Consider the following 26,524-nt stretch of genomic DNA (forward strand, 5'->3'; position numbering starts at 1 on the left):
ATTCCTGCCAGCTTGGTGTCATCTGCAAATTCTATGAGTTCCCCATCTATCCTCTCATCCAAATCATTGATTAAGATTTTGAAGAGTACTGGGCCTAAAACAGAGCCTTGGGGTACCCCACTGCATACTTCCCTTCATGTAGACGCAGTTCCATTGAGGACCACACGCTGAGTGTGGTTGGTCAGCCAGTTATGAATCCATCTGGTGGTGATACTGTCTAACCCACATTTTTCTATCCTATCATTACATCATTACATATTACATTATGTCAAATCTCATCACCTCTCATTATGTTATGTTATCTTATGTTATATATACTGGTCTGGCTGAGGACCATAGCTTAAAGTTGCCAAATTAGAATACATTGCTTTAAACTTTCACTTGGACTTTTGCAGTATGGCTATTTTGCTTATGTCAAATCCTTAAAGTTTTCTAAAGGATAATTACTCAATTAATTAGTCAGCCATTAAGATTCTATACCATATTATTGATGCATATAAAGTATTACATTAGATTGTATGGAGAGTTTTTTAATTAAAATTCTGAAGAGTGTGGGTCTAATCAAAAACCTATTACTGTATTACTAATAGAGACAGTGAACATTGTTTCATATCTTTAAAATGATGGATTAATAGACATCCTATTGTTTTGAAGTTTCTCATCCATTCATTTCATACCATCCCTTGACTATTTTTTCCCAAAACAATAAAAATTGTTTGACGGAAGATAATTTACTAGGTCAACTGGCCCTTTGAGAGCACTAAAGGGAGGAAAAAACACACTAGTGAACCAAACCTTGAGGCAAATTGATCTTTTGTAGTGGGTCACTGTTAAACTTCTTTCAGAAGACTTTTTAACTAAAGAGCAGCCTGGGGCAACTCAGCAGAAAGATGCCTCTGTGCAGGTGAAATTTTCCATGTTGTTCTAAAAGAATAATAATAACATTGGGAGTAACAGTAGTTTCCCTGTTTGGTTGCTAATTTGTGATACTGTAATTCCCAGCTCTCACAATGAGGGATCATTTCTTATAGTTGCAAAATAATATGGTGGGTTTTAAGTGCTGATTTGATTCTGGATTGACTCAAAAAATAATAGTTGTGTTCTCTTTCAGTTGTGTTCAATGACTCGCCCATCTCTACCAATAGTATTTTTAAGTTTAATAAAGCACAGGTAAAATTGAACTCATTGAATTAAACGTGCATGCCTTGTGTTTGAAGAACATTGCCTTGTCTCTTCTAGAAGACATTTATGGAGTCAGACTAAGCTGACCATTCATTGTTGTTGTTAGTTGCAAAGTCGTATCCAACCCATTACGACCCCATGGACAACGTTCCTCCAGGCCTTCCTGTCCTCTACCATCTTCTGGAGTCCATTTCGGCTCATGCCTACTGCTTCAGTGACTCCATCCAGCCACCTCATTCTCTGTTTTCTTCTTCTTCTTCTTCTTCTTCTTCTTCTTCTTCTTCTTCTTCTTCTTCTTCTTCTTCTTCTTCTTCTTCTTCTTCTTCTTCTTCTTCTTCTTCTTCTTCTTCTCCTCCATTCATAAGCACCAAGAAAACTGATGTTTCAAATGCCTCTCCATTTTACTGGCAAAGAGGTTTCTTAAACACTTGAGGGTTGGTCCCATGTGATATGATTCATTTGTCTATGAACCTGAAATAGGTAAAGGATGTGTAATCCTTTGATGTTGCTAAAGTATAGCTTTCACTGGCCATACTGCTACAATATATAGACAATGTAGCTCAGCAGCACCTTGAGTGGGACATGTTTCCTTTCTCTAATTTATTTCTTTTTGAAAGAATTAATATTTCTGCTAAAAATCATAGAAGCAGTAGTTTAAAAAGCTTAAATGAAGTCATAGGCAAGTAACATCCTATAATTGCACCACAGGAAGAAAATAATCAGAGAAGTCTGCAGAATCTGACAGTTTCATCAAAACAACAAAAAAGTGTACAATAGTGGCATTGCAACACATGCTCAATGGCTTATGTAGATTGATTTATCTATCTACAAAAAAAAAGACAGAGTTGTTTTGTAATTTACTTCCCTTGTTGGTACTGTGAATGCCAAAGTAAAATGTAGTACTCTAAGTAATCTAGCACTGTATTAATAGTGTAATTAATGTAAATTAATTAATCTTTGATGAAAAGTTGTCTGCTGGTATATTTATTATAGTTCTGTAAAATGATTTAAGTATTTATTTATATCACTATATCTCTAAAATGTTTAAAGATGGAATGCTGTGTATAGTTTTCTCCATTTCCAAACAACTCTGTAATTAAAAAGAAACACTCAATGAACTTCATGTCTGATCATTTCTAAGTGGTACTTGTCACTCTCATGTAACACTAACATGGGCATTATCAAACAGGGACTTTCCAAATGCTTTATATTCCAGTTACAGTTGTTTCAGTCAAAGGACAGAAATTATGAAGGATGTAGTTTAAAAATGGATGGATTGACTCATGCAAAGTTTGTTGTTACTACTATAGCGCTAGATTCCTACAGCCCTTTTCTTGAAAAGATCAGTTGATCTACAGAACCACTGAGATCCCTACAACAAATTAGTGTGTACAAAATCAAAAGCCCATCAGAATTCAAAAGGCTATCTAACCTTCTAAAGCCATGTGCTGGCTTATATATTTTTCCAGATATAGTTCAAAATTCTCTTTATCAGCTAGGAAGTCTTTTATAACATGGCCTTCAAGGATTGCCTGCAGTGGGAAGACTCAGCCTGCCTGATTCATGCAAGCTGGGAGAGAATGCAGAGGATTCCTTTACTCACCTAAAATCTTTAAAGAGCGGGAATCTACAGCAGAAATAAGCTTTCTTAGCTTCCTTCTTCCTGTTCAGAGCAGTGTAAAGATAATGTTTTCCTAGAGAGCTTAGAGAGGCATGATAGGACTGGTGGTAATTAGTGAATCAATGAGGTGAATGATCAGGAATATTACTTTATTTGTCTGTAGTGGATTGATGTTTAAGCTTTTATTCTGTGTCACTGTTTTGTTGTAAGCCACTCAGAGAAATTTGATGAGGGGAAAAAAAGCAAATACAGTAAACAAATAATTTTGTAGATGGTAGAAGATAACAAGCAAAGCAACCTGAGGCGGATCCAAAATAAAATATTTCCTTGCTTCATATTTTTACTTCTCAGAAATAAAACTTCTTGTTCTCTCCTAGATTAATGCAGGATGTCCTTACATTATGATATAAATTAATTCCAAACCCATATGCCATTATTTTCTAATTAAATGTTTGAGAACTATATTTGCATGTGATTAGCTCATAAATTCCTTTTTATAGGATGCCTTTGCTTCAGACTAGAGCTTAAGAGCGGATAAATCTTTTCACAGGCATCAATTTGGTCAGCAGTAAAGAGGTAAATAGAAACTAATGACACTCATCAAGCTCAAGGCACAAATGATTTATTATGCCCAATCATTTAACAGTTTCATAAAATCAGTATCAGAGAAAAAGGGGGTTTCTTATGAAAATAAAATGTATTTGTATTGTCAAAACAAGGTGATTCACAAGAAACCTATGGCCAAGATTAGAGATATTATAAATAGAAGATGAAAGGGTCATTAATTTTTTTCTTCTTGATATATATAACCATAGGTAGAAGATATGCAGTGGGATATCAAAGAACGAACTCACCCCGCTTCAGTCTGTAGTATACCCTGCAAACCTGGGGAAAGGAAGAAGATGGTTAAGGGAGTAGCTTGCTGTTGGCATTGTGAGCGCTGTGAAGGATATCACTACCAAGTGGATGAGGTCACCTGTGAAATGTGTCCCTTTGATAAGAAACCAAGCACCAACCGCACAGACTGCCAACTCATTCCCATCATCAAACTGGAGTGGCATTCCCCATGGGCAATTGTGCCTGTCTTCATAGCAATACTTGGCATCATTGCAACCACCTTTGTCATTGTGACATTTGTCCGCCACAACGACACCCCGATTGTCAGGGCCTCAGGGCGTGAACTAAGCTATGTCCTCTTGACTGGAATTTTTCTCTGTTATGCTATCACTTTTTTAATGATTGCAAGTCCAGACACTGCCATCTGCTCTTTTCGACGGATCTTTCTAGGACTTGGAATGTGCTTCAGTTATGCAGCCTTGCTCACCAAAACAAACCGGATCCATCGAATATTTGAGCAAGGGAAAAAATCAGTCACTGCTCCAAAGTTCATCAGCCCAGGTTCCCAACTGGTGATTACCTTCAGCCTCATATCCATACAGCTTATAGGAGTTTTCATTTGGTTTGCTATTGATCCTCCACATACCATAGTAGATTATGGAGAGCAGAGGACTGTGGATCCTGAAAATGCCCGTGGGATTCTCAAATGTGACATCTCAGATCTATCACTCATTTGTTCTCTTGGATACAGTATTCTCTTAATGGTAACATGTACTGTATATGCTATTAAAACAAGAGGCGTTCCAGAGACCTTCAACGAAGCAAAACCAATTGGATTTACCATGTATACCACCTGTATCATTTGGTTAGCTTTTATCCCAATCTTTTTTGGAACGGCACAATCAGCAGAGAAGGTGAGTAAACAAGTAATCTTTCTCAAGCCAATGTTTTGTTTTATTTTGACCTATTGAAAAAATTAAATCATTTTTCAGCTATTTCATTTGGATAGTTAAATTCAAAAGTTACTACTCATACTGAATCCAATTTCAAAGAGTGTCTCTTTGTGTGTATGCATGCAATTTTTACACACTCAACTGCCAAAACAAACCCTACCAATATTTGAAAACCCAAAATACAGTATCAACCAATTTGCTCTATGAAACACTTACAAATTATATAATTTAGAGGAAAATGAGTAAGAAAGTAAAAAAAAAACTAGTTTTGCAATAGTATGGCAGACAGGCTTTGCAAAAGTCTGAGAAGAATCAGCATTTGAATATAACTGATTCTTGAAAATTGTTGGCTTGGTCCTGTATATTCAGAAATTGCTCCTTTGAATGATGGGACAAGCAGAACATTAAGCCAGGCTTCATATTCAATAGAATATAAATATTTTTGTGTACAGAATACAATCTCTGTGATGCATAATATGTTGTAATGCATGAAAGACTAGGTTCACACATGGAGGTTAAATTTAGCTGTTTTACTGCTAAAAGCCTATATACAGGAATATTCTCAATTAATGGCCAGCATTTGGTTAGAGTTAGATAAGGGTCAACAGCAGTTGAAGGGTGTTGGATTTAATTTGTTTCTAGCTATGTAGTGATTCCTCTTTTTATTCTCCCCCTGTGTCTGCCAGTCCTTTTCCTATATATATTGATAAGTGTAATTAAACTGGTTCAAGCATATGACTATGCTTGAAGTTGTATAGGAAGTTGGCTGTTTTCAGCACCTTTTTTCTGTAGAAGGTACCAGCATATTCAGTGCAGTAGATGACTGATAGCTTTTGATAAATCTGGATTGCATCATTTTACAGAATGCTTCCAAAAATCTACATTAATAACCTCTACTTTCTTCATGGTTGTGAATTCTAGATATAATTGTATGCTGTTTATATATTTACATTATCTTTAGCTTGAACTTAAGGTTATTCAATGTCATTGAATGACCCCCAATTCTATTATCTTTTGTGCAAGGTAATTTCCCTTGTATGTAACTCAAATTTTCATGTCATTTGTTCAACAAGTTCATACTCCATCCAGCCTGTTGGGAATTCCTTCAGTTTCAGCACTGTGCTATCAGCAATGATTTGTCTTTTATTATGGACAGTGTTCAATAGTTTTTTACAAGTTTGACTTTTCAAAAGGTATATTAACCTTTGTTGGTTATTACTGAAAGGTGAGGACCTATGAACTACATTATGACAAAAAAGTGTAATATAACAGTGAATGCCTCTTTTACATGGTAAATTCTGAGGCTACATTTACCAGTATAGTCTCTTGCTAATTTTATTCCCAATAAAAGTCTTCAAATTTATATACTAGGTTACACCGTCTTATGGATATTTAACCTATGCAAATGGTTCGCTCAGATATGTAAAGCAATTTGGTAGAGAAGGCTGACTAGGCTTATAAGTATTATATGTGCCATAATATGGTTTTATGTAGTTTTAGTCTAGCATAGCTGTGAATCTTTGTAAATTGGAAGCTGTGTGTTATAGCTTAATATAATGGGTCAACCTGTAAAGAGTGGTTCATTGAACAATCCATAAATTAGAAATATAGTACATCATCATCAACAATTATGAAAAACATGGTTAAATCTTGAATATAAAACTCTCCAATCTAAATTCTAAAATCAAATTCTGCTCATGACGTCCTGTCTGCTGGTAGGGCTGAATTTTTTTTTCTTTTTATATAACTTTAATGTGCCCTTACATCTAAGTTCAACACACACACAAACACATACACTAATCAATATCAATGAAACAATAGAAATATTTATAGCATTTTAAACATGAACTGGGTTAGGACGCTGAGCTTGTCAATCAGATGGTCGGCAGTTTGGCAGGTCGAATCCCGAGTGCCACATAACAGAGTGAGTGCCTGTTACTTGTCCCAGCTTCTGCCAACCTAGCAGTTCAAAAGCACGTAAAAATTCAAGTAGAAAAATAGGTACCACTACGGTGGGAAGGTAACAGCATTACGTGCGCCTTTGGCATCTAGTCATACTGGCCACATGACCACAGAGACGTCCTCGGACAAGCGCTGGCTCTTCGGCTTTGAAACGGAGATGAGCACCGGCCCCTAGAGTTGGAAACGACTAGCACGCATGTGCGGGGGAATCTTTACCTTTACCTTTTCATAATTAAGTACTTCCTAATACTAGGACAACCTCATCAATTAGGTTTATTGCCCAGGAAAATGGGATTCAGATACTTCAATGTGGAAACTGAATTAGCAAAACCTGAGCTTTTATTTATTAGTGAATTCATTAAGACGGGCAACCTGTGAATTGCTTGAATGTCTTTCTCCCTGTTTTCTAACTGAAGGGCTAAAGATCTTTATTTTAACAGACAGGACTGAAACATGACAAACCTTTGTCATGTTTTCAAACACTCAGTCTTCTTTTTCAGCTTCTGATAGTTGTCTTACATTTGACTTGTATAAATAATGACATATAGTTCTACAGTTCTATAATAATGACATAAATATGTAATATTATGATTACTGTCTATGCTTTGTGTGTAGGTACTTGGGAGCTTTATAGGTCAGAAGTGTTGTCTTCATTATATCATTATATCTAGTAGTTAATCAAGAACTGGCTCAAAGAGGAAGTCACTTTGTATTTCAGTTGCTTCAGTGAGTAGAGAGCTCTGCTATTTTGTGCAGGAGATGATTTTACTCAAAACTTCGTTGAAGTGTAGTATTTCTTCACAGTTCCACTCAAAAAATGATCTATCTAAAGACCTACAAATCAATTAGCTTTTTAAAATTTCTTCAAATCTTCCTTCAGAAGAGTTACATGATTCAATGTAAATGTTTTTTTTTCAAGATAGTGGAGAATCTTAAGAGCTTAATCTATCTAAGAATGTTTAACACAATACTCTTATACTGTATGCACCATAAAACAAATAAAATTTCCTAGTAGTGATCAAATATCCTGAAGAGCATGTTAACTTCAGCATTTTGATAAAGACATTAATGCTTATCTAAAAAGAAATTTAAAGCACCTCACTGACTGTGCTATCAAACTCTGGAAAAGAAAGTCCTTATTGCTACAAGTGACCATTATTACAATTTACTATAGCTTGCTTTACCTTGAAAGTAATAAACAAACAAGGCCTAGGGAGGTTGAATTATGCCCACTTTTTATGTGAAGTGAAAAGAATATTTTTTAAAATTAAGAAAACAACACTAAATAGATCTTAGGTAAGGCAGAGAAAATTGGGAAGTTAAAATGTGGATAAATAGGGAGAAGTATTTCCAGACATTTGAAATCCACTTGAAGTCTAAAGTTAGATTTTTTATGCATACATTTTAGTATAGTAATTGTATTTTTTTCACACTGAAATTTATTGGCAAAAGTTGTAATTCACAAGAAGTAACTATTCACAGCAACTCAATTGTTGAAATAAAGAAGTTCAATTAACTATAGCACAATTACACACACACATGCACACACACTCAGACACACACACACACACACACACACACAGAGAGAGAGAGAGAGAGAGAGAGAGAGAGAGAGAGAGAGAGAATATCTTGAGTGAGTCGACCCAAATATGGGAGAAATCTTTTGCCTGTATCAGACCAAACTAGGGCCATCCACAGGCAGTGGTCGCTTACTGCGGCAATCATTTTATATTAAATTTGGATTGCTAACAAAGAATTAAAGGGAGACTGATATGCATTTTGTTGTGTCTGTAGATTAATTAAATGGGTCTTCCTTGAAGTGGGAAACTCTGGGTGCAATTATTGGTTAGTGCATTTTTAGGCGGGAGTTTCTGGGCTGGGGATTGGTTGCTGTTTGAACATATCTGAGTATTTAAGTGGGAGTTAAACCGTTAATTGCCAGTTGACTTATGTGTGTTAATAAACGTTCTTGCATTAAACCTCACTGTTTTGCTCGTCCATTCGAACACAACAATTGGCGACGAGGATGGGATCGACGGCGGATCAGTGAAGGAACGGCGAAAGTCAGCTGTGCGCAAGGCGGAAAAATTTAAAACACAGTCAACCGCTAAATAACGCTGCTGAATAATAAAACTAGTAATGGCGCAAGTCGGCTCTCTGAAAGAGTTCGACCCGCAATACCCAGAAGACTGGGAAGAATATGTTGGCCAGGTTGAAGGGTTCCTGTTAGTAAATGGCATTACGGACGACCGAAAGAAAGCCGCAGCTCTTTTGACCATCAGCGGCACGTCCGTGTACCGGATCGCCGTCGGCCTGTGTCAACCGCTGCCGGTGTCCAGTGTCTCCTACGCAGACTTATTGGCAAAATTGAAGGTTCACTTCACGCCAAAGAGGTCTGAATTATTTTGGAGACGGATTTTCGAAAAAAGAAATCAAAGACCTGGCGAATCGATTACGCAGTTCATGGCAGCGGTGAGAGAAGCGGCTTTGTGATGCAAATATGACAATCTCGAAATTAGAATTCGAGATCGAGTGGTGCTTGGCCTGCGGGACGAAAATCTTCAAAATCGCATAATTGCTAAGCCCACAGGAGATCTGCAGGAAGTCCTCGATGAATTACTGACTTATGAATCAACGGGGACCCGGGACCCCCCCCCCCGCAACAGCATGGGCACTTCGGCCGAAATAAATCTTGAAAGCCATGTGGACAGCAGGGAGGTGGATCAGCAATGGGAGGCCGATATAGCCGAGATTACCAGAAGATTTGGAAAAATGGCGGCAAGACCGGCGCGCACCGAAGGACCAGATCAGGGCCGGAGACAACAGCCGCAAGCACCGCAAAGATCACCAAGGGACAACCAGTCCAGACCGAGAGACTTGGACACCAGATGCAGTAGCTGTGGGGGTAACCACCCCAGATCAACATGCAGATTCCGCTCAGCAAAATGCAGATCGTGCGGAAAGACGGGCCACATCCAGGCCATTTGCCACAGCCGGCCGCGAGACAACCGAATCCATGAAATCGACGTTTGGGCCGAAGGTAAGGTAACCCCCAGGTATCGTGGCATAGAGACCGCTAGACCTAGGGCACGACAATCCAACCGCGGGGAGGTGGCGAGAGTCAACCACATAGGACAACAAAAAATTAATCACATACTGAGGCCTAAATTAAAAATTGTAGTCCAATTGCAAGGAATACCCTGCAAAATGGAGGTAGATTCAAGGGCCTCAGTATCAATAATTTCATGTGAAACCCTGAAGCACATTGAACGCAAAAGTGGTCACAAAATTCCACTTAAACCGACTAAAATCCAGTTAGCTGATTTCCAAAAATCTCCCATAGCAATTAAGGGCAAAATCACCATTAGGGTTAAATATAAGGGGTTTAATGGTTCGCTGGACCTATTAGTGACCGAGGGCCAGAGAACTAGCTTGGTAGGCCTTAATTGGTTCCCGGCTTTAGGAATTTGGGTTGGGGGAATAAATACAATTCAAAGTAAGACCCTCAAATCTGTCTGCGATGAATTCGCAGACGTGTTTGATGGGTCTTTAGGTAATTATAAAGGCCCCCCCATCAATTTTAATTTGGACCCTGCAGTAAAACCAATTCGATTGAAGGCCCGGAGGGTGCCTTTTGCCCTTAAACAAAAAATCGAGGCCGAGCTTGATAAGCTTGTAGGCCAAGGCGTGTTAGAACCGGTCGAGGGAGGCCTGTGGGAGACACCAATCGTCACACCCCTAAAACCTAATGGGGATGTGAGGATTTGTGCCGATTATAAGGCCACTCTAAATTTAGGAATGAAAAAACACGCTTACCCGGTCCCGACGGTGAAGCAGGTCCTCGCGACGATCCAGGACGGCGCCATCTTTGCCAAGCTTGACTTGGCGCAGGCATATTTACAGCTTACCGTGTCTAAGGAAGCCGCCGAGGCCCAAACGATTGTTACCCACACGGGGGTGTTTCGCATTCACAGGCTTCAATTTGGTATTGCACCAGCTCCAGGCATCTTTCAGGAGGTGATGGAGAGGACCTTAAAGGGCATACCGGGTGTATGCCCTTACTTCGATGATGTCCTGATTGCTGGAAAAACTGAAGAAATTTTAGCTGACCAGTTGGAACAGGTATTGGGGAAATTTAGAGATGCAGGGCTTAAATTAAAAAGGGAAAAATGTTTTATTGGAGTTAAATCAACAGAATTTTTAGGGTTTAGAATTGATGAGAAGGGCATTCACCCAACAACTGAAAAAATTAAAGCAATTAAATTGGCACCTGAACCAAAGAACAAGGCTGAATTACAAGCCTTTTTAGGATTAGTTAATTTTTATCATACATTTTTACCACATAAAGCTGCTATTGCTGAACCATTACATAGGCTTTTAGACAAGAAAACCCCTTGGCAATGGCAGGAAAAAGATAGAATCAGTTTTCAAACTTTAAAGGACATATTGTCTAGCCATTCCACTGTTACACACTTTATTGAAAACAAGCCAATTTATTTAGCGTGTGATGCTTCACCTTATGGTGTTGGGGCTGTCATCAGCCATATGGATGACAAGGGTCAGCAAAAGCCAATTGCATATTATTCCAGGACGCTTACAAAAGCTGAAAGGAATTATGCACAAATTGACAGGGAAGCCTTAGCAATAGTGGCAGGTGTAAAAAAGTTCCATGATTACCTTTATGGTAGGAACTTTACTATATATACTGATCACAAGCCCTTACTGGGATTGTTTACTACGGATAAGCAGACACCTCAGATCATGTCTCCTAGGATGCTTAGGTGGTCTATTTTCCTGTCAGCATACTCGTTCTCCTTGAAACATAGACCAGGCAAAGAAATGGGCCATGCAGATGCTTTGAGCAGACTGCCTCTAATGGACACTGAGGGCGATCCCGCTCCAGCGGGCCAAATTATGTCCTTACACGAAATACCTGAGTGCCCATTAACTGCAAAGGATATTGCAGCAGCCACTAAGAAAGATCTAATACTCAACAGAATTTCAGCCTGGGTTCAAGGGGGATGGCCCAATAAAAATCCGGACCCTAAATTCACACCCTATTTTAGGATAAAAGATGAATTATCATCTCATTTGGGGTGCATTTTGTGGGGCAGCCGAGTGGTTATTCCTGAGAGTCATAGGAAGTCAGTAATAGCAGAGCTACACGAAGGTCACCCGGGAATTGTCCGCATGAAGGCTCTAGCTAGAAGCCACTTGTGGTGGCCTGGGTTAGACACAGCAATTGAAGAGTGCGTAGCTGGTTGTTATCAGTGTCAACGATCTAGGCCAGAACAGGCTCACACACCAACTCACAAGTGGGAGGTGGCTAGGAATCCATGGTCACGCATTCATATTGACTTCGCAGGGCCATTTCAGGGCCTGACATTCCTAGTTGTGGTGGACAGCTTTTCCCGGTGGTTGGAGGTTGTGCCTGTTAAATCTATGTCATCAGCTAAAACAATTCAGGTTTTAAGGGGCCTCTTTGCCACCCATGGGTTACCTGACGTAATTGTCTCTGACAATGGGCCCCAATTCACCTCTGCTGAATTTCAGGATTTCCTCAAGGCCAATTGGATTAGGCACACGACTTCGGCACCCTTTCACCCGTCCACCAATGGCTTGGCTGAACGGAACGTCCGAACAACAAAAGACGCTCTGAAACGGATCATCCACGGCAACTGGCAACAGAGATTGGCACAATTCCTACTGACACAGCATACTACACCGTGCACAGCCACGGGGAAGAGCCCGGCAGAAATGAGGTGGGGAAGAAGATTAACCACAAAATTGGACAGGCTTCACCCTGATAGACTACCCACAGAAGCTGAGGCGGCTATCCCAACCCGGTCTCTCAACATCGGAGACTTAGTTTGGGCCAGGAACTATGGTCCGGTGGACAAATGGGTACCCGGAGTGGTTATTGATGTCACGGGGCCGTTATCTTACACTATTGAGGGGGAAAGGAATAGAGTAATTAAGAGACATATAGACCAATTAAGGAAAAGGGCCCCAGAAATTGTGCAAAATGATGTGGGTCAATACACACAGACTCATGATGTTACATTCAATTCTGACCAGCTTGGCTCAGCAAGTTGTGGGAATGGAGAGGGTGGAGTGGAAACGCAAATCAGGGTACCGGAAACAGTGCCACAGCATGGCAATGCTGATTAGGAGTTGTTTCCTGTGGGAAGCACAAGAGTATCGCATAGACGTCCAGTTCAACAACAACAAACACAACAACAAACCACTAACATTGCGTCATCAGAATCCTTGCCCCAAACATCTGGGCCTTTAGCCAATTGCCAGACAGCGAATGAGACTGTTGTCAGCAAGAGTAATAGATACCCTACTAGGGTTCACAAGCCACCAATATATCTGAAAGACTATGTTAATAAATAACATTAAGTGGGGGGGAAGGGGTGTTGTGTCTGTAGATTAATTAAATGGGTCTTCCTTGAAGCGGGAAACTCTGGGTGCAATTATTGGTTAGTGCATTTTTAGGCGGGAGTTTCTGGGCTGGGGATTGCTTGCTGTTTGAACGTATCTGAGTATTTAAGTGGGAGTTAAACTGTTAATTGCCAGTTGACTTATGTGTGTTAATAAACGTTCTTGCATTAAACCTCACTGTTTCGCTCATCCATTCGAACACAACACATTTCAAACTTATTTGTTCTCATCAGTCAGCCATACCCTTCTGAGATTCGAACCTGGGCTGATTGCACATTAGGCAATTGTTCTAACCTTTAGGCCACTGGCTCTTTCTTGCTTTGTTAGCTGAAAATCAAGGGAGATATGTGTTAAATGTTTGTTAAGTATTTAGATTACCTTGCTAGGCCCCAAAAATGGGACAAATACTTAACAAACATTATATATATATATATATATATATATATATATATATATATATATATATATATATATATATATATATATATATATATATATATATATATATATATATATATTGCTAAAAGATCAAGCTTTCGTTGGCTAGCTGCCAATGTCGTCAGGATGGAAATGCTGGGGTGGGGAGATCGCATTAATACTACACCAACAGTATAAATGCAATCTCCAGGAGCTTATGTGGCCTAGCCTTTCCTTCAAAACCTGTTCCAAATTGTAATGTTTAAGATGGCAGAAATTAGTATGTGCTGTATAATAGTATTAATTAGGTTATAATAATTAGATTTACAATAATTCTTATCAATCCAAATCTAGTTTTTCTCCTTACTGTGTCTCTTATTCATGATTGTAAATGGTGACTACATACCTTGGGGAGCACCTGCAGCCGGCGTCAACTTCCCTCCGCCCAGTACGCTCCCACAGAGCGGGCCTCCTCAGAGTGCCACCGGTCAAAGAATGCCGACTGGTGGCCCCCAGGGGGAGGGCGTTCTCTGTGGGTGCACCGGATTTATGGAACCATCTTCCGGTTGAGCTCCGGATGGCGCCTGATCTCCGCTCCTTCCGGCGCGATCTTAAAACCCATCTTTTTAAACAAGCTGGCCTGGCCTGATGGGATGGGGTGGGATTTTTATAAACGACTATAATTTTAAATTTGTATTAATTTTATGGGCATTGTTTAATTATGTTTTAATAATTTTAATTTTTGTATCTAGTTTTTATGTATTGCCCTGTTCACCGCCCTGAGTCCCCTGGGAGAAGGGCGGTATATAAATTGAATAAATAAATAAATAAATAAATAAATAATATCACTACCATCATATTTAAAGTCCAACTGGGGCTTTTAGCATGAAAAATTGCAGAACCACATTTTATAGCCTGTCTTTCCCTTAATGCATTTGATTTTATGTAATTTTTCAATCAGCAGCAACCTTTTTTTCCCTTACTATGTGTTTCAGTTGTTGCCATCTTGAAAAATTAGATCACATGTCTACAAATAGAGGATAGCTGTGGTCAGAAAACATCATGCTACATTGCATATACGTGTATGGAGATGTAGTAAATTTTGGCATTTCTTTTCAAGAACACAGGTTGTCAAATGGTTCCTATCATATATCACTATGTTCAATGCTGTGTTTTAGCTATCACAATAACTGGAAATTAGACATTACATCCTACAGTTTATTGCAACATATGGAAGGGGTGTAGATTGACAGGGAAGATGATTACTGCCTTCTAGAAGCTGAAAGGAAGATAAAATGAAAAAGAAAAAATAATCTTCTGAAAGCCTCTTGTTGCCATGTGTCCATCAACATCCTTTTTTTGGTTGCATAGTTTTCCTATTTAAGCAGCGTTAAATGTAACATAAGTATAAACTATAACTTTTACACAACAAATAGTAAAGTAAGTTATAAAACTACAATCAATACTTTTCCAAAAATATAGTATGCCCTATATTATTACTGGTAGGACAGGTTTTCTTTCTTATTTTTGCTATAAACTATTATTATTTGTAATTAAATCTAAATTAAATATACATCACCTTAAACTTAATCAGATAGGATCATAAGCATATTGCTAACAATAGAAACAATAGAAGAACAGAACAATAGAAACAACCAAATTAAGATGGTATTTTTTCAGTTTTGTGATGGCAATTTTCCTCTTCCATAAATCAGATCACAAAAATTCAAATGTGTTTTCCAGCTGAATTGTTTATTTAAAATAGTACATTATGGTAAAGCCTGGTCTACCCTGAATAGGATATGTTCTGAAACAGTTATTTTTACATTACCATTCAGTTAATGGTAACAACAAAAAAGACACCAACTGATACAAAAAGACTGAATAAACTCCTCTCTACTAGATAGAAAGTAAATTATCATTCAAATTATATAAAACAATTTTCCTCTCTGCAGATTAATGGAAAGCAATCAGACTAAATGTGTTGATCACAATTTCTTAACTAGATATATTCTTAAATCATTTCATTTCAGTATATTATCATTTCTTCCTATACATTTCTACAGAACCAAACTGAAAACATGGTAATAAACACACTACTAACCTGAATCTCAAAATCTTCCTGATTTTTTGCTTGGAAGCATTTAATTGCCCAGAGTTCTAAATAAATTCATAATGTTATCTGCAAAGTAATTTAAATATTCATTAAGATACAAGAAGGATAAAGTGGAGCTGTTAGTAAACATGTTGCTTACTAACGCTGAGCCAAAATCTATTTTGCAAATTTTATTTTCAGGTCCCAATATCCATGTGGCAAAATCTGTGTATGCTGTGTATGTCAAGAAAACAAAACAAAACAATGTGCAAATGCTTTCCTCATATAAGTTTAGTGTATCTTCATACCCATGGACTCATTCAGACTTCCAGTCTGAGGGTATTTATTCCTCCTATAAATTATATACTAATGTCATATTTTATCATTCTTCCTAGAAAAGCTCCCTATGATAATGCAGACTTGTGAAAAAACATGTAATGTGACAAGTTAACACATAACAAAATGCATTAGTTAAAAGTTTTATACAGCTGCCAGAAAATGACAGAAGAAATTTTTATCAAGTTCTCATTTATATTTGAGACTTTATACTACTTATCTATACCGCAGATGAGAAATTTTGCAATTAAATGGGAGATTCAGATTCATTCCTAATAAAATATTACAATCAATATATTTTTTTCTATTTACTATTATTTTTAAACATGAAGATAGGAATTAACTTTTCTACAAAAAATATTTCATGCCTAGTTGAAACAGGTAAAAATTATTACATAAATTTGCCATCTGGCTATACTACACTTCCATTTACAAAGTGTTCCCTTTACAAATATACAGGTAATCTTCGACTTATGACCACAATTGCACCCAAAACCTATGTTGCTAAGTGAGACATTTGTTGTGAGATTTGCCCCATTTCATGACCTTTCTTGCCACAGTTGTTAAGTGAATCATTACAGTTGTTAAGTTAGTAACATAATTGTTAAGTGAATCTGGCTTCCTCATTGACTTTGCTTATCAAGAGGTCACAAAAGGTGATAACATGACTCTGGGACACTGCAACCATCATAAATATGAATCAGTTGACAAGTATCTGAATTTTGATCACTTGACCAAGGGGATGCTGCAACAGTCCTAACTGTGAAAAAAGTCCTGTCACTTTTTTCAGTGCCATTGTAACTTTGAACAATCACTAAACAAACTGTTGTAAGTTGAGACTACCTGTACATCAAATGTCAGACAAGCTGCTCAAAGTCCATAACTCTGCTATCTTTATGAGAATATTACAGCAGCCTTACAACTGTGTGGATGCCAACATCCATTGATAGAATCAGGTATGTTGTTAAGGTCAAAACAGATTTTCCTTAAGATTATTGGCACTGATATTCCCATCCAGTTTTAGGCTTATTGCCTGATCCTATTTGCAGCAGTACAAAGATGTCTCACTTGCAGATTTTTGATGATATGATCTCACAAAGGAGATTCCAACCCAGGAGTAGTCATAGCTGAGTTTACAAAAGAGGTGTATACAAAGTAGGTTTTAATGTTTTCAGCAAGCCTTCCAGTCAGCATTCAGCATTAAAAATAAAAAGCAGATAACATAAGGTGTTAAAAAATCTAGTTATACTCAGAGTAGCAGTTACCTATTCTGTAATAGGATATATGTCTGGAACAGGCACCCCTATGTAGACTCCCTTTCCCACATACATTTGTTGGTTTTCATGTGAGACCTATGTGAGTTTTAAAGCTCTTCAGCCTCTCTCCTTCTCTCTCTTCTCAGCAACCCCAGAGCTACTTAGTGATGGTATCAACAATGGGAAATTGCATATTAATAAGAATTAGCTACTTGGCTGTTTGGCAGATATTAAGACAAAAGTGGGAAATAATTATCTAACTGTGGTTAGCGTGGGAAATTTATTTTGCAGTTCACAGAAGTAAACAGAAATAACTAGCTTGTCTAAGCAGCCACTCTTCCAGGTGTTAATTAAAAATGTGGGTCAATCCCAGAACATGGATAAAATTCATTTTGCAATGCTTGAATAGGACAACAGAATCTTATGTTCCTTCCTTTTACAAACTAAAGAGATCAACTATTGCATCACACTATGCAGGGTAGATTAAGTAATTCCCCATTATAAAGGATAAGGGCAACTAGCATTAGGTTAAGGGAATCAGTTTTGTGCCTTTTATATGAATTAGGAGGACCTCTTGGAGAATTCCTAACCTGATAATTTAGTGTGGAGTGCCTGGGAAAGTTGGAATCAATGTATCTGTAGGGGCATCAAAGGAGGAAAGACTGAGTGAGAGCACTCTGACAGATCATAAAGTAAAAGTTGTTGCAAGTTCCAGTTAGATACATTTTAAAAGAAAGATTTGGCGATATTGTTTAGGAAAAAACAAAGCCAGACATCTCAATTTGCTATTAATGGGATCCATATAAATGTGTAATAGCAATGCTGAAATAAAATCATAAAAATAGCAGAACAAATGTCACAAATGAGATTTTCTCAATTCCATTCCATTATTTACTCTTTTGGGTTCACAGACATTTTTAAAACTATGGGGCATCTCTCCTCTATGAATTCTCTACCTTTTTTCTTCAGAAATTTATTTTTTGATAAAATTCTCTTTTTTTTACCCAGCAATTGCACATCACATTTTCTCTCTTTGTTTGGATCTCTGAAGGTTGGTCTTTTCACCCCACAACCATCAAACTTTTGAGTGAAGTCTAGTTATGAGAAAATAATAAACTCTTGTGGTCATACGAGAACTTGAACATAGGCTCCTCTGTCCAGACCTTAACCACACTCTCTCTCAAATTAGTTATGATAAATACAGAGTCATGCAGTCTGCATATTGAAATGGAAAAAAAGAACTTTCTATTGTTACCTCTGCAGCATTTGCTTCCATGGTAGCAACTCACAAATTCACCGAGATTGCCGATGATGGGAGAGTCTTCATCAATTAGATAAGTGGGTTTATTTCATGAGCAATTTCCATCATCAGCAATGAGTGTCAAACCAATAAAGGGAGATGTCTGCAGTTATTTTTTTTTAATCCCATTTATATCCCGCCCTTCTCCGAAGATTCAGGGCGGCTTACAATCTAAGAAGCACAGATCAATGTGCTTAGCAGTAGCCTTCATTCTATGTATATGCCTGCTTATTAGGGCTTTCGGCCCCCGCCAAGCGGCATTATTACAAAGTCATCTTATTGCCCCCAACAATCTGGGTCCTCATTTTACCTACCTCGGAAGGATGGAAGGCTGAGTCAACTGTTGAACAGTTGTCCCCATTTCATTATTTTGTCATTTCATGACTATGCTGTCATTTACCATGGCTACTGGAGGAAAAGGAAAAGAAACCCAGCAATGTAGTAAAAAGCAATTCCAAGCTTTGTTGTAATTACCTGACTTTTGATGGTGGTTTTATCACAAGTGATAAAATACTGTACTTCTCAGCACGGAGGCAAATGTCACATAAACAATTGAAGTTAAAAATTTAAACTTTTGTAGGAAAGCACGTTTTATCTAATATAATCTTCGGTGTTTTTTATTTGTACAGTAAAACATTAAAACCTCTTGAAAAATAGGCTTCTGAACTGTCCCAGTGGTTGTGATCCTGTTACATATAGAGCAAAATTTCCTACACGTTTAAAACAAATCTTTTATGAACCTCTGTGTAAAATTAAGTTGCAATGGCAAGTCATATCATCTTCAGCTGAGGATAGACAGTAGCCTAAACTGCATTCCTATTCAGCACAAGGAACAATTTCAATTTCCTTGTATTATCTGTTTTATAAGTTTTGACATGCGAATGAATCATATTCATTCAATATAAAATAAAGATATCACTTATTATATTAAGGACAAAGCTCTGTATTAAGTGAACAGATGAATACATTGGTTTTTGGAAAAAAAGCTTTTTAACAGAAGAATGTTTTAGAATTGTGCACTGTAGTGTATCAGCCTGAAATTAAATAATTATTTTAAATAGGATAATTTATTGAAAGAGGGAGACTACAATAGTTTTCCTATATTAGTTTATCTTCTGGTCATTATGTGGTTATGAATTGTTTTAAGTATATCATCTATAATGTTATATGGTTATACCCAAACTTGTTATGCCCAAGTGATCTGATTATCAATTGTTATAAATATGTGACCTATAATTTTACTTTGTCAGGCCCAGTATTAATGCTGGGCAAATTCTTTAAAGGAGATCTTTCACTTTATTTCTAGTTAAGCAAAGTGACTGAGAATATTCAAGCATACAGAGATGGCCAGTACAGATTTAAGAAACAGCTGCATAGATGTAGGAGAAAATAAGCTACTTTAATTATTCAAAAAGAGGTGTTTTGTAGCTGCTCCCTACATTGCAAAATATATATTTCAAAAGATTTGCACATCCTATTATCTATTGCCCATTTGCTGGTGGGTTGTAGAGATAGTTTTAGCATTTTTTGTTGTTGTTCTGCTGATTAATATAAACATTATATTAATAGACACATTTACAAAGAATAAGTCTCTGTTTAGCACTTAGTCACACCTGCACTAATTTATAAATATATCAGTATATATTGTGAACACTTAAACGAACAAGGTTAGATCAATGAAATCTGGTTCATACTTTGTTGTTTCCTCAAAACATTTTGAAGAATGCTGAGCATTTTGTGCTCATTTTACACAATGTGTTACGTTTGGACAGAAAATTGGAAGTGGATCCTATTTCCCCAATAATTGGCCAAAGTTCTCAAATTGTCCAATAACACCAGTAACTGTATTTATTATGGCCTTAATTTTCTTATGTTCTCTGCCACATCCCACCCAATCCCATCAACTTCTAGTATTTATACTCTTTCTAAATATTACAGAAAATTCACTAAGATGCCATTCAAGGCAGTGAAAAAAGAGGACATGATAACCAATTATGCCAAATCAAAAGCACCCATGTGAAGGTATATATGGAATTATATATGGGAATTACCTTTGGAAACAGGAGCAAGAGCTGCAGACTAGACAATGGTCAGATTAGAGGCAGCTGAGTCCATAAAAGCAATGGGGGTGTGGCAAACCACCTCAGAAGGGACCCTTCTTAGTTTCTTAGACTGTAAAGGCAAGAGGAGAGAGGTGTACTTTCAAACTTCTAAAGTTAGAGCTAATATTTCAGGTCATGCTTCTTGTCTGTACTAACTTGCAGGCAAGAAGTATATGTCATTCCTTCAAGATAGACCAGCAGAGGACTCCAAAAAGCATGCTGAAATGTTGCTTTATTGATATTAGCTATACCAACAGAAGGGACATGGTGGCTCAGTAGGTTAGGATGCTGAGCTTGTCGATCAGAAGGTCGGCAGTTTGGCGTATCGAATCCTGAGTGCTGCATAACAGAGTGAGCACCTGTTACTCATCCCAGCTTCTGCCAACCTAGCGGTTTGAAAGCACGTAAAAATGCAAGTAGAAAAATAGGGACCACTACGGTGGGAAGGTAACAGTGTTCTGTGCACCTTTGGTGTCTAGTCATGCCGGCCACATGACCACGGAGACGTCCTCGGACAAGTGCTGGCTCTTCGGCTTTGAAACGGAGATGAGCACCAGCCCCTAGAGTTGGAATAAGTAGCACACATGTGTGGGGGAACCTTTACCTTTACCTATACCAACAGAATCTTGATAACCTGGCAATATTTACCTTCCCTTGCTCTTATACCACAAAGATTTAAGGCAGAGTCCTTTGAAGTTCCTTTTTAATGATTTTTCCCTTTTCCCCATTTTGCTAACTGCTACATTCCTCCTTCAGGAATTTCTTGAGTTTCCCTCTCAGCACAAGGGCAAAGAAATTTGGGTATTTTGTGAAATCTGGCCTCCAAATAAACTGTGGGAACACATTGCAGTAGGCTAATATGAAAATTTTTATTCTTGTTTTATAGATAACATTCAACAATGAACATGTGCAACAGGTTTTCCTGGTCTTGTTAGGGTAATGTAGGGTGGGATCTGGCTGAGATCATTTAGTAGATCAATAATCTCTGGCACACTACTTGAAAAATGCTCTTTCTTGTTCACACATCACTTGATTAATGCATTAGGGGAAAATCCACAAGACCTTCAGAGTACTAAAAGGCAGGAATTTGTCTTGAGGTGTCAAAACAGCCAGACCTGTTCAGTTAAAAATTTGTTTGAGCTAATAACTAACTAAAATTAAATAACTAAGGCAGCAAACAGATTTTAAAGGTATCAAAGTCATTCAAACTTCAGATTAAATGCTGGAGTCTGAGATGCATTATGGTTTATGAAAGCAAAATAAGTCCTTAAGAAATCTAACTGGACTACTTCTAGCCATTTCATAGCCTTATTCAAGCATGCTTAAAAGCCATAGAATAACTGAACTATTATTGGGCTTCAAATCTCTTTACTCCATCTTAAATATAGGGATTTTCTTTAGTGCTTAAAAACCTTAGGATGGGTCTACACTCCTATGGGCTTTCTCTTTTAAGGACTGAATTTGGAGTATCCATGAACCAGTAGCATGGGCAATAACTCCAAGGTTCTTAAATGCCTAGACTTGTTCAGTGATGTTGTCACTAACTTGCTATCTACATGGTGTCTAGATCATGGGTGTCAAACTCGCCACGTCATGTGATGTGTTGCAATGTATCGCAACTCTTTTTGCATTGCCAGCAATGGGGTGGGGGTGGCTTCAGTATGATGAAACTGGCCCATGGGCCAGCAGTTTTTCACCCCTGGTCTAGATCATCTTTTTGAGAAGGCCATGGTTTGTGTTTTTTTAACACTGAGAACTAGGTTGTTATCCATACAACAGGAGACTGCTGATCTTAATATTCTCCTTAGTCCAATGTGTATAGTTTAAATAATAATGGCATCATCTGCCTATAAAAGTAATGCAGAGGTCTACTAGACAATTTTGGAGGGGGACGTTCTAGTTTTGAAAGTTTTTCCACCTTATTATTAAAGTATAGGTTTAAACAACTGAGGAACTAAGATGCCACCTTGTTTGATATCTTGTAAATAGGCACCATATCCGAGCTGTCCTTGATCATCAAAGCTTATTTGATATATTAATTATGATAAAACATCAGTAAAATTATTTTTTTCTGGGAGTAGATCCTGATTAATTCTGGGAGCCTCACTTAGCTATATTTTATGAAAAGCAAGACAGCTTTTGTAAAAGTAGACTTTGCCTTACAACCATTTAAAGATGGTTACAGAGGACTTGGAAGAGTAACTTATAACCTTTCACTTATAACCATCACACCACCCCCATGATTATGTGATTGAAATTCAGATACTTGGTAAATGGCTCACATTTTTGACATGTTGCAGTATCCTGTAGTCATGTGATCATAATTTGCAACATTTTTTTGCCAATTTCCAGGAAAATGACACAAAATGCCCATTGGGAAAACTGGATTCACTTAATAACCACATGATTTGCTTAATAGCAACTGTAAAAAATGTCATAAAATCAGGTCCAATTACAATCACAATGACTTAAAACAGAAATTCATCCCAATTTGGTTGTCAGTTAATAACTACCTGTGTGTATGATGGATCACCCTCAAAAAAAATCCAGCAAGCATATATTTCTGAAATATGTTACAGTATCATAAACATAGACCCAGATTGTTGGGGGCAATTAAGCTGACTTTGTAATAATGCCGCTTGGGGGTGTGTGAAAGCCCTAACAAGCAGGCATATACATAGAATGAAGGCTACTGCTAAGCTTGTAAGCCGCCCTGAGTCTTCGGAGAAGGGCGGGATATAAATGGAATTAAATAAATAAATAAATAAATAAATAAATAAATAAATAAATAAATAAATAAATAAATCTCTATAATTTTTTCCTACATAGCATTTAAGAAGCTTCCTCAGTTTGTCTAATGATAGGAACAACTTTATTCCCTGAAATTTCCCCTTGAGAAAATAATTTGTGGACCATAGTCAAAATGGTATTGGGTGGTATAAAAAATTGGGTGGTATAATAAAAAAAATAACTAGGTCTTCTAAGCCAATACAAGATGACAGTTGGATAAAACTATTATTATAAAGTGTATTGAGAGCATAAAAGAATTTTGTAAATGTGAAAACATTCCTACAAGTTAATAAACTAAAAGTAATTATTTCTCTATCACTTCACAGTTCTTTGGGGCATTATTATAAACAGAATCAACGGTGGGGGCTATTCTTGTGTACAAATGCTGTTCTTTCTTTCTTTATATGAGAATATTTAAATCTCCCCCATCTCTTTTGGCTTTACAGCTAGCAGCCCTTATCTGTGTTATTGCTGCAATAAATCTGTCAAGCTAATCTCATAGTCATAAATCCAGTTCAAGTTCTGGACAACAAAGGAAAACTCACCAGGGAAGCAGCATTTGTAGGAGTAAATGAGAAGTCAAAAGCCAAGGTTTTCCAAGTAGAAAAGAATTGCAAGAGCTGGGAGGACTGGGAGTCATGAATGGCTTCCCTGATTCCAAGTTGTCACAGAAAGTTGCTATGCCCAAGTCATTCCCATAATGCCTGAAAGATCTGACCCTCCCAAGTCACAACTGGCTGTCAGATTCTTTGGCAAGTGCCTAAAACTGAAATTGCAGTGGTCTCTTTATGCCAGATGTATTGAGATGAAAAGGGTGGAGTACAAAATAAATCAAGCAATTTTAACTATTTTCCATTAAGAATCATTTCATTCCCACATGCTGTACATTATGGTGGAGACTCTTTAACTTCTACACACTGTTATGATCCAGTTTGCCTAGGCAGAGGCAGACCTAGAGTCTTTTATTGCTCTGTTAACTGCCACAACAAATGGCCCTACAATGATTGGTAAGGCTCCACCCCACACTTCCATGAAGACAGCCACCCTCAGTCCCACAAACAAAAGCCAGTAAACAACTAAAACCAAATTGCAAAGGCAGCGAGGAAGTCCAAAGAAGTCCAGAGACAATGTCCAAAGGTCAAGGCAATTCCACAGGGTCAGGCAAGTCCATGAGGCCAAAGGTAAGTCCACAAGGCAAAAGGCAAGGCACAAGTAGAAACAAGAGTCAAAACTGAGTTTTCCAAAGCTGGGGGGAACATAAGCCAAACCAAACAATTGTTCTTGACAAAGACAAACTCCCCTGGCTTCTCCCTCAGTCAACCCATTCCAGGTGTTCCTTGTGAGCACGATTGGGGTGACCTTCTCCTGAACAGCCTCCCAGCCCTTCTTTGAACTTGCCTCTACCCTATTCTTTGTGCCATTGGATCGAGTGGGGATGGGAGCTGTCCCTCATCAGAGAGGACCTGCTGCCTTTCAGCACCAGCAGCCAATCACTCCCTGTCTAGGAGGACAGGCAGCTCTGACTGGTTGACCACCTCCTGAGGGGCATGGGACAGCATCAAGATGAGCCCCAGGCCTCTTCAAACATTCCATACCATCCACATTGGACGGCTTCCATTCCAACTCCTTCTCTTCCTCTGAACTGGGATCTGATGGGACCGTGACACTGACACATTTGCAAATGTAATGAAGCCAGTCCATTATGGTCGCAAGTCATAACAGTTGTAAAGCTGTCTTGTTGTACAGTTATCATATGACCAAGCCTGGTTTTATGCCCTATTTGTTAAACTAATGCCCATTGTTCATTTTGGGGTGTTTTTGCTGACAACCAGAAGTGCTGATTTTTGGCAAAAACATCATAAAATGGAGTCACATAACTGTTGGCTGTTGCAAATAGATGTAAATGTGGGCCAACTGCTAAGTGACCAAAATGGTGTCATGTGACTATGGGGGTTGGTGAGACAGCCTCAGAACCAGGTTATATGTACTTTTTGAGAAGTCTCTCATTACTTTGACTAGTCACTAAGTGGTCATAAGTTGAGGATTATGTACAGTAGCATTATTATGATTTGTCAATAAAGTTGAAATCATTTATGCTGTTTACATAACTGTCTCTTGAATTAACCTGGGAAGTCACTCTTATGCTGGCCTTGATCAGTTTGGTTTCTCTCATCAGTCTACTCTCAAATAGCCTTATTAATTTCTTAGCCTTGTCAATCACTCATCAGGTCTGCTCTGCTGTTCCACCTTCTGATTTTTATTCTACGAAGCTGATATTCTCAAGAATGAAGAAGACTTCGGATGTGGGTGACAATCTGTTAGATCCAGAACATCAATAGTGAGGTCTGTTGCTGATTCAACAGTTTCTAGAAATAGAGCATATGGCTTTTGAGATGTCTCACCCTGGTTCTCTGTCTCATCTGAGAAGGTCTTTTAAGACAACCCCATGATGGTCTCTGCAGAGGCATTGGAATTTATTAATTGCAATGTTTTAAAACTAATATATACAGTACACCATTTTAAATTTAATTGTGGAAGAAAAAAATGCAATTACATTCACATTCAGATTGTGTCTGTGCTATTTTGGCATGGCCAGTCAAATCTGAAAACAGAAAAACTCCAGTGGATTCAAGTAACAGCTACTGACAGTAGCCCAGGGACAGCAGAGTTGGTTCATGGATTTATTTGTACTTCATTCCTTAAGCTGACTTTGGACACTCAGGTAAACAAAGTATACTAAACTATCATTAAAATATCAGCTTGCATATAGTACAGTTGTATTCAGTTTGGGAGGGGAGCAGGAAAATGGTCAATGTATTGTCCTTCCACTTGGATAATAAAATAGTTTGGGATTATCCCATTCCAGGGGATTGTGAGTTGAGCATCTTAAATATGGTGAAGGAGAAGAAATAAATGTTGCATTGTGCTCTTTCCTTTAACCCTTCAGAGCCACTGCTCTTTGAATGACTTCTCTAGCACACGAGCAGTATCCCAATGTGGAATAGTGGTTAAGTGACTGCATTGGACCTAGCTCTAGTTTGTCCATCAGCCAAGAAAACTGACTAGTCAACTACCTTACTCATTCTTTTTTACTCCAATCTTCCTCACAGAGCAAAAAATGAAGGAAGAACATTGTAAAAGCTGCGTTGAACCTAACAAATTAAATAGTATAGCAATACAAAAATCTGGCGTGATTATTGATTAACCACAGCTGTTAAAATTAATT

General features: G+C 38.0%; 1 protein-coding gene across 1 annotated transcript in view; it reads left to right on the forward strand.

Annotated features, from left to right (window-relative positions):
* The window catches only part of GRM8 (glutamate metabotropic receptor 8), a gene marked incomplete at both ends in the record, with an annotated part of 534,899 nt that overhangs the window by 471,608 nt on the left and 36,767 nt on the right, over positions 1-26,524 (forward strand). Inside the window, one exon of the mRNA XM_083366022.1 lies at positions 3,619-4,554. Within this exon, the coding sequence (XP_083222148.1) occupies positions 3,619-4,554 (936 nt within the window). The remainder of the gene's footprint in view (positions 1-3,618; positions 4,555-26,524) is intronic.

The sequence above is a fragment of the Vipera ursinii genome (assembly GCF_947247035.1).
Source record: "Vipera ursinii genome assembly, chromosome: 6".
Lineage (NCBI taxonomy): Eukaryota > Metazoa > Chordata > Lepidosauria > Squamata > Viperidae > Vipera > Vipera ursinii.